The sequence below is a fragment of the Crinia signifera genome, chromosome 5 (assembly GCF_055691185.1).
Source record: "Crinia signifera chromosome 5, ASM5569118v1, whole genome shotgun sequence".
Lineage (NCBI taxonomy): Eukaryota > Metazoa > Chordata > Amphibia > Anura > Myobatrachidae > Crinia > Crinia signifera.
Genome location: NC_139221.1, coordinates 318,366,193 through 318,379,887, shown reverse-complemented (window position 1 = coordinate 318,379,887; position 13,695 = coordinate 318,366,193). Strand labels below are relative to the sequence as shown.

At 48.0% G+C, this 13,695-nt stretch overlaps 2 protein-coding genes across 6 annotated transcripts in view; one reads left to right on the top strand and one right to left on the bottom strand.

Annotated features, from left to right (window-relative positions):
* ASAP1 (ArfGAP with SH3 domain, ankyrin repeat and PH domain 1) overlaps positions 1–11,476 on the bottom strand; it is a 258,811-nt gene extending 247,335 nt beyond the window's left edge. Inside the window, exon 1 of the mRNA XM_083144874.1 lies at positions 11,165–11,476. The gene's annotated coding sequence lies outside the window, so the exon portion shown is untranslated. The remainder of the gene's footprint in view (positions 1–11,164) is intronic.
* The window catches only part of LOC146005580 (uncharacterized), a 50,228-nt gene continuing 47,487 nt past the window's right edge, over positions 10,955–13,695 (top strand). For 4 of the 5 annotated variants that reach the window (XR_014444032.1, XR_014444030.1, XM_083144880.1 and 1 more), the window contains exon 1: positions 10,955–12,933. Coding sequence is in view for 2 of the 5 variants with exons in the window: in XM_083144880.1 (XP_083001006.1) it covers positions 12,623–12,933 (311 nt within the window). In the remaining 3 variants the exon portion in view is untranslated. The remainder of the gene's footprint in view (positions 12,934–13,695) is intronic. The other variant, XR_014444031.1, reaches the window with a different exon arrangement.

Below are 13,695 nucleotides of genomic sequence, written 5' to 3'. Positions count from 1 at the left end.
TGTGTTGAAACTGAAATCTAAATTGCAGTGTAAAAATAATCCAGCCAGTATTTATCCTGCACTGAAACAAAATAACTCCCCCAAATCTAACTCTCTCTGCACATGTTACATCTGCCCCACCTGCAGTGCACATGGTTTTGCCCATTTTGAGAAAAAATTTGTACTGTGATCAGATCTGAATAAGGGCCATTGTGTAACAGGCATTATGGTGTGTGGTATAATGCATAATGGGCATTAGGGTGTGTGGCATAACATGTAATGGGCATTACGATGTGTGGCATAATGTGTAATGGCCATTACTGCATGTGATATAATGTGTAATGGGCATTACAGTGTTTGCTATAATGTGTAACAGGCATTACGGTGTGGTATAATGTGTAATGGGCATTACAGTGTGTGGCATAATATGTAATAGGCATTATGGTGAGTGGTATAATGTGTAATAGGCATTGTGGTTAAACAGTGTACATTGATATAAGTAGCCTGGCACTGTATGGGCTTGGGGGGGGGGGTGATCTGTGCGGCCTACTGGGTCACTGCATGGCCCTTCATGGGAACCTTCCTATTTATATGTCACTGCAAGACCTTCATCCCACCAACTTAAGCGTTGGAGGACAGCAACCATTCCTGTAACCAATGTCTGGACATGCAGGTTGCAAAAGTGAGGTGTAAGGTAATTTAGGGGGGGGGGGGTATTTTTAACTGTTTGCAATGGGAGCCAAATTGTCTAGAAATGTAATGAATGAATACACCATGCTGTCCTGGGGAATAAGCATTCTTTATACACTATTAAGTCCACCCCCAGACGCCTGGGAAATTAGCCAATAGGAGTCTGGGGGCGGGCTTAGGAGCGTGTAAAGCATCCTGATTCCACGCCGCTGCATGGCGCCCACTGTAAACAGCGCTGCTCTCTGAGATCTTTACACATGCCTCCCTCTTCAGTTCTATATACTTGCCCACAACACGCCCATGGCAGACCGTCAAAGTGCGCATGCGCTAAAGCTGCCGTGTTGCACCCATTTAGTCCGAAGCGGACATCTGTCTGACTTCTATGTAGTCTGATGGTTTGATCAGGTGACCTTGGACAATGGTGTCATTTATCCAGATTTTCCAGATGTAGAGGAGCAGACATTGGCACACAGTATACTGGGCCAGATATATATCAGTATCAGTTGTATAAAAATAGTTTTCATCTTATTAAACATTTTACAGCGAGTTTCTATTTGTATAGAATCATAGAATGTGACGGCAGATAAGAACCACTTTGCCCATGTAGTCGGCCCTAGACACATGTACATACACGCTAGGGTTACTCTTTGTTTGGAGCCAATTACCAGTATCTTTTTGTATTGTAGGAGTAATCACACAATCGGATGCCTCTTAATGTCCTCCATAGCATAAGCATGCACGTGGGTGACCGCCACGCATGCGCAGAAGGACTGTCTGGGTCATATCAGGAGAGATGTCCTTTGTGATTTTGCCGCAGTCGTACAGGCATACAGCATTGCTAAACACTGCTATCCAATGGCGGAATGCAGTGCGTGCAAAATGCGAAGCTGATGCATCCTGCAAGATTAATTGGGAGGGGGCACAAGGGTGGTTGCCCTGGGGCTCCCCACACAGAATTTCCCCACACCCATCAGTCTGACCCATCAATTAGAGAACAGGTACCCAGCGGCACCTGTTCTTAGATGGAGGCTAGTCCAGCCTTGTGTTCTGCATGCACAGGCTACATACAGCCCAGAACGGCTTCCAATCCCCCCTTGTCAGCATCATGTGACACATTACATCTGTGCTATTGATGAGAGTGCTGTATGCATGCTGGACACAGAAGCATACTGCCACTGTATATACTCTGTGTGTGTGTCGGGGGGGGGGGGGGCATTGGATACACAGGGTGGGTCTCTGGTACTGTATCATGCCACTTAGAATAGAATAGAATAGAATCAACTTTATTGGCCATGTATGCTTGCGCACACTAGAATTTTTTTGTGGATTACAGTGCAGCATCAAGCAGGGATGAAAAAAGGGGGGGGGGGAGACATTACATATATTACATAAAAACATTACAAGCATTTCATTTCTAGCTACGACTATGGTGGGCAGGTCGCCAAGTAGGGACACGTTGTTTGGCTGTTGATTGGATTGTTCAGGTGATGGATGGCTAACAGAAAGAAACTTCTTGCGGATCTGGACGTTTTGACGGGGATGGACCTAAACCGTCTTCCAGATGGTAGTATTGCCCCTTATACACATTATGCCACACAGTAGTTTTAGTCCTTATACATATGATGCCACACATTAATAGTGCCCCTTATACACATGCCACACATTAGTAGTGCCCCTTATTCTCCTATTGCTGCACATTAGTTGTGCCCCTTATACACATGATGCCACACATTAGTAGTGCCCTTATACACATTATGCTAAACATTACTAACGCCTCTTATACATATAATGCCACACATTAGAAGCATCCTTATAAACATTTTGCCTTATGGTAATGCCCCTTACACATTATGCCACACACTATAAACACCCCCCCCCCCCCCCCCCGCTGCGGCACTGACCCCCTGGACAATTAACTGAGACTAATAGCAGGGTACATTAGTACTGCTGTACTGTCGGACTCTGAGTCCTGTCTCCATCTCTGTCTCTCTCTTAAAAGCTGACATTCTGATTTATGCACCCGCTATAATGTATAATAGACTAGTATGGTCAGATGTAATGCATACTAGTATAGCGGTGTGCCTGGTAGAGAAGGAGCAGTACATTGCAGAAAGCCTTAGAAACTTAGAGATTGCGTCAGGCCATCTGCTCTCTGTGCAGTGGCACCGGCCGCAGCACCCTAATTACAGCCTTCGGAACAGGGTCTGTTTGGGTTGTGTTTGATACATTCAAATAGGTGTAATTATTATATTCTTCTTCAAAGAACAATAAGGGACATATGCTGTTGTGGAATAAATATGCTTCAGACCCAAAGCAGACCTAGGGCGAAATTTAATAGGGCCCAATTTTTAGGCATGTTTGAAAATCGCACAAAATCGCACTTTTTAAAATCGCATTATTTGGCCGATTTTCGCATATTTAATGAGATGCGAATTCGCGGCAAAATGGCGCGATAAAGTGCGATATAGTGCGATTTTTAGTCATGAAAATGTGCGATTTTCAGTCATGAAAATCGGCACATTTTCTGAAATGTGTGATTTTGGTTTAAAAAAAAAGTGAAAAAAAAAAAAAACGGCATGGGGTTCCCCCTCCTAAACATAACCAGCCCCGGGCTCAAAGAGCCGGTCCTGGTTTCATAAAATCACAGGAACAAACAAGTTAAGATTCCCTGGATTTTATCAAACCAGCACCAGGCTCAAGGGCCGGTCCTGTTCCCAAAATACGGGGGACAAAAGGACTAGGGGTCCCCCGTATTTCAAGAACCAGCACCGGGCCCAACCAGCCAGCAGGGTAATGCCAAAGCCGGGGGGAGACTTTTTTATACAAGTCCCCCCGGCGAAAGCATTGTCCCCCTGACCGGTCAGCATGGGCAGGGGTCCTGGGGAAGTGGGGACCCCCCCAAAAGAAGGGGTCCCCCCTCTCTAGAAAAAAAATAGAAAAAAACACATTGCTTTATACAGGTGAACTACAAGACCCAGCATGTGGCTTTAATATACACGCTGGGTCTGGTAGTCCACCTGTAAAAGGAATGTGTAAATAATGAGACAAGACACCATGTACAAGTTTATTAAACACCCCTTTTACACATAAATATCATTCACACATACATACTGTACCTGCCCCAGTGCTATCATCTCTGTCACTGCTCACTTGCTACTGACAAGCGGCTACTGCTGAAGCGGAGAAAAATACACTTTTCTCCTCTACCGCCACAGCTGCCTGTCAGTAACTTCAGCCCATTAACGGGGAACGTGGTGCACATGAACTACTGCCCTCCGAGACCTAAAAGCTACTTGTTTTATGTGAAGATTTTGGGTGTTAGGTGGCGGCCGCTCGGTGAGCGGTCCGAGGGAACGCCTAGCACTTTACTTCCACTCCCATGTTTACGCCCCGATTTATGCCCAGTTTTGCCCACTGTAAAACCGCACCCATAGATATGCCCACATTACGCCCATTCAGGGTGTTCAGTGGCCTTTATTTGTGTGTGTAGCGATCCGTCCGAATGAGGATTGTCACCGTTGCACATGCGCAATGCGTAGTTTACGCATGCGCAATGAGCTGGAATACGCAATCCGAACGAATGTGTACCTGTCCGAGTCAATCAGAATAAGGCCCATGGTTCTGCCAGACTAGCCAGTCTGAACCTGTTCTATTGTGTTTGTGAATTTTGGTAACGTTTACCAAAAATTGCACCCTATTACATTTGTGAATTGTATACTTTATAATGGAAAAACATCTGGATGTGATTTGAAGTGTGCAAATTTTCCGAAATCCCAAAATGTGCGAATTCCCAGGCAAAACGTGCGAATTATACCGCAATTAATCTCCTATTACATGTGCGAAGTCGGAAAATCGCATCCTATTACATGTCACCCCCAATGCCAAGGGGTAGGCTGTCTGCTAGTGAAATGCCCAGCTGTACCACAGCAAAGACAGTGATTAGACCAATTGGATCCTTTAAACTCAATCTTACCGCTATACGATTTGTTATTTAAGTTATCCTTTTAGTAGTTTTATTCTAGAGGTATTATATGCATTATGCCAGAATACATGAATAAAAAATCATTGCTGTGATATACGGCATTAATACATTTCTCCTATGAATATTTTACGTGCTGCTTATTAATAGTAATTTGTGTTTATATATGTAATAGATGATCATTGCATGTAAATTTAGAAATATGGACTATGGCCCTTATTCTGGTTCACTTGCAAAGGCAAATTCCTTCTTAGATGGACAAAACCATGTGCACTGCAGGTGGGGCAGATGTAACATGTGCAGAGAGAATTAGATTTGGGTGAGTTATTTTGTTTCTGTGCAGGGTAAATACTGGCTGCATTATTCTTACACTGCAATATAGATCTCACTTTGAAGTAAAACCCCACCCAAATCTAATTCTCTCTGCATAAGTTACATCTGCCCCACCTGCAGTGAACATGGTTTTGTCCATTTGAGTAGAAATTTGCCTTTGCTAGTGAACCAGAATAAGGGCCTATGTATATATAAAGATGTGGTTGTTTCTGTATATACTGTAGACATTTTTTGAAAAATAAACTTCTAGAAACTGTTTATGAACTATGAAGTTGAAAAAAGGGTACTTGTTTCCTAGCACGGCCACAATCTTGGGCATCGTGTACCTTTAAGTTAAGGTACACGATGCCCGCGATGGACCCGATTTCCTTTGAAATCAGGTCCATTTTGCCGGCAAAGGGAAAATCGCGGGCATCGCGTCGGTCGCGACCATTAACATTGGCCCCGACGCGACCGTCGCGATGTCCGCGATTTCCCCATAGGCTTCAATGTTAAAATATTTTTTAACATTGAAATCGGGAGCATCGCGTCGGTCTTGTGCCATTATAATGGCTCAAGATGAGATGGACTTGACGGTGCGCGTCCTCTGACCTTTTTATTCCCCTACTATCAACGTCGGCGTGGAGTTGAGAATATAAAGTGTGGCGAGTGCAGCGAGCCGCCGAGCCCAAAGCGTGGCGAGCGCAGCGAGCCCCGCGAGGGGACGCGTATACGTGTGAAATTATACGCGTCCCCTCGCCACGCTTCAGGATCGGTGGCTCGCTGTGCTCACCACACTTTATACTCTCAACTCCATGCCGACGTGGATAGTAGGGTAATGAAAGGGTCGGAGGACGCGCACCGCCACCGCTCGCCACGCTTCGGGTTGGCGTCAATCGTGGGGTGGGGTTTACGGTGTAAAATTGGGGGTCTAGGGAATATTTTACATTGAATCCAATGTAAAATCGGGTCCCAGGGACCCTATTCACATTTGATTCAATTAAAAAATCGGGTCGGTCGCATCGCATGCGACCAAATCGCATGCGATGCGACCAACGCGATTTTTCCGACACGACCACCTCGATGGAAATCGGTGTGGCCGTGCTAGGAAACAAGTACCGAAAAAAGTTTTTACGGAATCAGGCAAAAATGATGATTTATTTATTTACAGCTTCTTATATAGTGCAGCAGATTCCGTTGCACTTTACAATTGGAAACAACAGTGATTAAACAAACTGGGTAGAAACAAACTGATATAGGTAGGAGGGCCCTGCTCACAAGCTTACAATCTATGTGATAATAGGAGGGATACATAAGGATACAATTCCATAGCATGGCAGTCCCATCAGATTACTAGACGGTCCTGATAATGAATTTAGACTGCGTTTTCCCTATAGTATACCTTAGTGACCTAGGAGGTCATTCTGATTGAGCCACAAAGCTGTGAAATTCAAAATATCGAAAAGGTCTTCAAACTATACGAATATACATGAAAACCAATACCTGTATATTAGGAGGCTCAATAATATTTGTACAATTGCTTGTAGCTTTATTTTTTTATTGCATACACTGCATTAATTAAGTTTATACTAGATAACCTCCAGGGTGACCCTGAAGAGAATACTGTCAGCTGGCCCTGTTAGAAACACCATTAAGGAATCTTTCCACAAGTAATGAATCATGTGACTACGGAGATTTAAATGTCAGACTCATACTTGTTACCATTCTGCCATGCTAATTAACAATGATCATTTCATTGTGCATTACAAAATAGTATCTGAACCACTACAGCTAACACGTCCGATGGCGTTTCTGGCTCAGCCAAATTTGGCGCGCTGCACTTGTTCACTGACGTTATGAAGAATATTCATTTTCGTTACATATTTGATTCTTCTTATATTCTGTACATAGTAATTTAGATAGATAGGAGGAATCATATTTAACAAGCAATTAATTTATATTCTTTCATTCCTCCCAACTGTCCCATTTTTCTCAGGGACAGTTGGGATGTGGGGGGGCAGTTGGGATTCCCCCGTCACTTGTGAGTAGACACTGCATCTATTCCTGCAGCCAGAGGGGGCTGGGGGCATGGGCAGCAGCTGACACAGCCTCTAGCCATGCCCCCACAGAGGCAAAAATGGGGGCGTGGCCTTATGGAAGGGTATCGATTATAGACCACACCTCCTTTATGCTAGGCCACAAAATTTAAGGAGTGTTTTTTGAAGTTGGGAGGTATAACTTGGGCACATTGTGTACCTGCTTCTGTATGTCGCTGATGATGCACGCTCCTGTGCATTGTTGGTGACATACTCTGTAAGCACTTGTTGATTGCAATCCCCCCCGCTGCGTCCCATTGGTTGCATTCTTGCTGGGTACATATATCGCCTAGTTTTTACCCAGCTTAAGTAATTTTTAACATATACAGACAGTACGGCAGATGTACCAAGACTTGGAGAATGACAAAGTGCAGGCAGATATATCAGCGTATTTACTAAAGAAAGAGATTAAGTGGATGGAGATGCAGCGCATCCAGAAAGTATTCACAGCGCTTCACTTTTTTGTTATGTTACAGCCTTATCCCAAAATGGAATTAATTCATTTTATCCCTCAAAATTCCACACGTAATTCCCCATAATGACAACTTGAAAAAAAAGGAAATGGGAAATTTTGATGTCTGTTCGGCAGTGTGGCTGTTCGGCCTGCACAGGGTAACCTCTGACTGTCAAGCTGCACAGTGTTGCAGGCCGGGCATAGGGAACAGCGAGTGCTCAGATCAGTGCTGGTGCAAGGCACCGGAGCGCCCCAGGCGAGGGGGGGTGGGGCGCCTACGGGGGGGGGGGGGTACCTGCGGCGCTGTGTGATCTGGCGGCGGGTCCCTGCAGTGATGCGCGCTATTCAGCAGCCAGGCGGCGGCGCGGGAAGCGCTGATGGGTTTGAAAACTCGCCGCACGCTGATTGGCTGACATTCAGCCAATCAGCATGCGGAATGTTTTCAAACCCGGCAGCGCTTCCCGCGCCGCCGCCTGGCTGCCGGATAGCGCGCATCACTGCAGGGACCCCGCCGCCAGATCACACAGTGCCGCAGGTACCCGGCACGGACACCCCTGCAGCCTCCATGCGAGAGGCGAAGTGCCGCCCTCCAGTGGCTGGCGCCCTAGGCAAATGCCTAGATTTGCCTAGTGGTGGCGCCGGCCCTGGCTCAGATGCTGCACGGCATTAGATGGGTGTGGTACAGGCATCCAGGATTCCGACAGTCTTTAGCCCGACGTCAGGATCCCGACTGGCCTGACCCAGACAGCATGGTGAGCGCAACTAAGCCCCTTGCGGGCTTGCTGCGCTCGCCACGCTGCGGGCACGGTGGCTCGCTACGCTTGCCACCTATTCTATTCTCCCTCTATGGGGGTTGTGGACCCCCACGAGGGAAAATATCTGGCGGCCGTCGGGAACCCGGGATTTGTCCACCCTATTCCATTGGGTGTTTATAAGTAAATATCATATACATAACTGTTAACATTAGCCTCCAAGGTGTTAGCACAAAGAGGATGATCGCACCAGTTTGAGATATGGTCATGCCGGCTGGGGAGTGCCACTGTTGCATATCTATACGGATTGCGCTGCAGAAGGTATAGGAGGAACCACACAGCACATCTGACCTGAACACACTTTGTGGCCGCCTCAAAAGAAGTCTCCAGAAAAATGGAGCTGGTGCTATTTTCTCAGAGACATGCACAAGAGAAATCACATGGAAAATGGCCCGGACGCCATTTTCCTGGAGACATTCATGCTTGATTGGCTCTGTCTCAGAGACTGAACATAAGATTTCCCTGGGTGCAATAGCCTATTTGGATTTCAGAAGTCCCTGGCCAATCCCCGAACTCTCTACTTTAATCTGATGACACTAGAATTGCCTGCCTCTGGTGGCGAAACAGCTCCATAGCGGGTGAGAGCATTCACCCAGTGGGGTTGTGTGCTGCCTTTTGGTATGATTTAATGTTCTGTGTTTTTTTTAATGACTAGAAAAGGCTTCCAATCCTCATTCACATGCTGTGTGTGTGTTGTCTGACTGCGCTGCTGGGCTTCCAGCAGGCAAGTGTCAAAACGGCAATTTAATTAGTAACTCGCAGCAATCACATAAACTGGCACAGGCCGGAATATTAATCCCATTCTCCCTGCTACGCACAGAAGTGGCGCTCGCAGCTGCCTGGGATCACCGTGAGCGGCGGCATCCACGCAACAGGATGGATCTAATAATGTTACAGGTGTTCTGCAGATAGAGCAGGCTTTTGTGCAGACAATAGATCGCCTGCTCATCAATGGGTTCCAACGTATAGGTAAACAGTCAATAAATCGATCCCATATGGTTGACATTCATTGTGTCGACATGGTCAAAAGGTCGACATGCAGTTTTTTAAAATGTTTTTCCAATGTCTGCTTATGGTAGTCCTACATAGACTGCCATTATTTCCAATGATTGTGCTTAGATGTGGAAGACTGGTGCTACTAGGGGCCAGGGCCGCCATTAGGGGGGATACTGTGGGTGCAGCAGCCCAGCCTGGAGATCAGTCCCGGGCCCCAAAATTCCTGATGGCAGCCCTGCTAGTGGCTACTTTAGTGCATTCCACATTGATGAATTCCCCCTCCCATATGACTGTGCTACTACCAGCAGAGGCTTTAATGCTATTGATACTTCGGCAGGGGTGGCACCCTTTTTTTTTTTTTAATGATTTTTGTCAATGAAATGGAAAAAAAAATGACAAAATTAATAAATTTAACATTTAAGAACTCTGAACTTAGATTTCTGGTGATTTCAGGGTCATCTTAACAGCATCGTAAGCTCTGGGCAAAGCAATGCACTGGGGGCCCTACCAACCCATTCACAAGAAACAAATGACTTTATTACAGTACTTCCATACAGTGAATGATAGTCAGTACTCTGATTGGGGGATAGCTTCAACCATCTGCCAATCAGCACACTGTCTGGCTGCAGGATGGGAGTCAGGCAGAGAATGCTGCCTCACCACCCTGATTGTGTGTCCTCCATCTGCCCCTGCTTGGGGGCCCCTAGTATTGTGGGGCCCTCGCTATCTGCTCAGTTTGCCTTTACGTAAAGATGTCCATGTGCAATTAAGCCTCCATGAGATACATTGTATTTCTGCACATGTGCACGGCGAACAAACACCCATCTATGGGGGGGGGGGTTGCTGGCCCATTAGTATATGGCAGTGATTTTCAACCTTTTTACCTTGCTGCACACTGAACAAGATTTTAAAAATGCCAAGACACACCATAAGATCCCCACAGGGCAAAACATATTGGCCCCTACAGGAAAAATAAAAAAAGCTATTGGCCCCCATATAAAAACAATCACACTGGTCCCCACAGGTAACAAAATGAAAATACATTAGCTGATGTGGGCTGGTTTGACTGACTGGTTTGGGCATCTCTTGATCTGGGGGCTACCATCAAAAGTTTTACATAAACATCCATTTACAGCCACTGCGAACGAACATGACTTGCGAATGGTGGGCCGGCGTACCACCGTGCGCAAGGCGGGATCTGGTTCACTCGCAAGGATGCAAATTCAGAATACCCCCATAAGTAGCCCTGGTTAGCTGTCACAATGTTACTCTGTGGGTTCCTAGTTCCTGCAATGGTAACAATATCCCAACGGAGTCAGTGATTTCCTGCCAGAGTGTAGATTGCAGATTCCAGTTATATGACATTTCCTTGCTGACCAAACATTTCAGATCCGTGCTGCTCACAAATGTGTTATCCTGAGAAACATATCAGCGAGGGAACGCTCCGTCCCGTCATTGTACCATATGCCGGAAATGCTTTTTACAGACATACAATTTCAGCAATGACATTTCTGCTGCGTATACTGACTGTGGCTGAGGCAAGCCTCTTAGAGAGGAAAACAGGTAACATCGCCCTGATGAAGGGACAATTTGGCTCCTTATGAAACGTACCATGGCTGCTGACTTGTGGGGGCCCTACAAAAATGGCTGAGGGCTGTATACGCCCAAGGCTATATGAGAGCCCTAACTTAGGGTCAGAAAAAGGTCAGGCAGGAATAAACCTAGTGTGGGTTTTTCTGCCTGGTTACAGTCTAGTGACCAGGAAGGGAGCCTATCAGAGGGTTAAGGGGAGTAGCCAGCTTAGGGGTATATAAACAAGAATACCATGTGACCTCTTCCTCCTTACCATTTTGGAAGTGCTGGTGTTCCTGCGCGGATCTGGTAAGTGCTTTTTTCCTTGCCTGTTATATTGCTGAATTTCACATGCCTGTCCAGGGTGCTCTGCCCCTCCTCCCCACCGCCTTGTGGATGCTGCTCAGCCGTTGTCGGCGGCTGGGTACTGCCGTCCCAGGGTTAGGGTGGTGGAGGTCTAGGGCGCTATGGTGCCCCCGCAATCTCCTTCTGGGAGTCCGGCGCCGGGGTCGTCGTCAGAGGCCGTCGTCGAAGGCCGTCCCCCCCTCTACCTCCGGTGCGCGTTGTCAGTGCGGCACCGTTGTGTGTGCAGGCCGCGGCTCCAGTGAGCGCGCGGCCTGAGGCACGTAGTCATTCGGCGGTGTCTCCTCCGGCTCCCCCTGCGGGGAGTGCGTCTCCTCCGGGAGTGCAGGCCACGGCGCTAGTGAGCACGCGGCCTGAGGTTTTTAATCAGGTGGCGGGGTCTGTGTTGGTCCCTCCGGCGGGAGGCGGGTCAGCGGTGGTCTCGCAGGCCTCGGCTCTAGTGAGTGCGAGACCTGGGGGGCTTAATCAGGCGGCGGTGATGTCTTTGGCAGTCCACGGTGCTAGTGAGCGTGCGGCCGGATAGTAGGATTCATGATGCGGGGGTTCTGTTGTTAGTGTCTGAGTGAGCTAATGGTTCCCGGCTCCAGTGTAGTGACGCTTTCAGCCTCCCTGGGAACCAGGTTGGAGGTGTGTGTGTGTGTGGGGGGATGGGGGGCTGGCGTTCGCCAGCCCGGGTACCCCTCTCTCTCCAGGGACGAGTGCGAGCAGCCGGGTCTCGCAGATGACGTCAGCGGGAGCCGCAAATTCGGCTCTCGCTGGCATTATTAATCCAGGGTTCAGGCCTTTGTCCAGTGTGGGCATAGGGGGAGGGAGTATGCTGCCCCCCAATCCCATGGTCAGCCAGGGTTTGGCTATTGATAGTAGTGACAGGTTTATGGGGGTTAATTCAGTTTGGAACCCGGTGGGCTTTACAGCAGCACCACCTGATGGTTTATTCAAGGAGCACTTTCGCCACGTCAGTTCAATTACAGGGTTCTGCAGCCGTGGGGTTATCCTCCTGCATCTTTGGGGGGAGGTATGTCCACTCCTTCTTGGCAGGGTTCACATTAATTTTCATTAGCCCAGGGTTCGGTCTCCCCGGCCAGTGGGTGCCCCCTGGGGGCCCTTACTTTCAGACCCCGTTGGGTGGGGGTCATAGTGCTTGGTCTCAAGGGGCCCATTGGAGACCCCTGCCTACTTCAGGTTTAGCACTGCATTATTCTGCGGGTTATCAGGTTGTTCCCACCATTCAGCCCCTTCTGTGGTCCATGGGTGCCCATACATTCAGTTCACCTAGTTCAGCCAGGTACGGGTGGGAACATGGTTTCGCTCCTGCGGGTTCTTGGCAGCCTCAAGGAGGATCGGGAGTTTCATTGCCCTCTGGGGGGCTATGCACAAGGGTCACAGGAAAATTTTGCACCGGTGGGGGTTCCACCTCTGCCTAGAGGCCCTCCACCAAGTGCTACAGTATTGGCACCACCTCCCCTGGCGTCGGCTTTGGAAACCGTGTGTTTTGTCTTCTCCCCCCCCCCCCTCCTGTTTTGTGTTCACAGAGAAGGAATGTTCAGGCAACGCCAGTTGTTTCAAGAAGAAGAAGAAGTGGGGAAGTCAGAGAAGAGGCGAGGACAGCAGCCGGGATTCCGTCAGCTGGTTCCGGGTTGGTAGTTGCGGCCGACGAAGCCCTGGGGACGTCGGGTACTGGTGAGTGTGCAGTTGTGAATTCTTCTTGTGGTTCTACTGATAGCGATAGTAGTAGCGCGGGGTCGGATTCCCCCGGCACCCGCGCAAGTTAGCCAGACTTATTGCGCGTCATGTAGCAAAAGCTACTAGTAAGGATAAGACTTCGGGTACAGGGTCGGCTCCTCCTCCTCCGGAGCCTCCTTTGTTCAAGGAGATGGTACACTGTGCTAATACCGTGGTCACCAGGGGCCTTTGTAGGAGGATGAGGGAAAAAAATTAAGAAAGGAAAGTATGTGGACATGTTCACCCTTACGGAGGACATGAGGCAGGCTTTTGACAAGGTGAAAAAGGCAGATGGCATTGGGGAAAATGTGTTTAGGAATTTTCACAAGTGGCTCAGGGTTTTTTGGTGTTTACCGCTTGCTATGCGGAGTCTAGGCCCGCTGAATACCCCAATGTGGGCAAGTATTTGTTTTTGGTACATGAAATGTACCTTAAGACAAAGGGGTATTCTTGGCGGGACTATGATGAGAAGTTCCATCGGAAGCAGGATGGTAATAATGTGTTGCCCATGGGTTTTAAGGATGTGGAGGTCTGGTTGGAGGTTACACAACAGACCAGGCCTCCAAGCGAGGTGGTGGGGAAAAAGACGCCGGCAGCGTTATCTCAAGCCTCGAAGGTAGTGGGTAAGGTCAAGTGTTTTGCCTTTAATGATGAGAAATGTAACAGGGGGGCGAATTGTTGTTTTCGCCACTCCTGTAGAGTTTGTGGTGCCGGTCATCC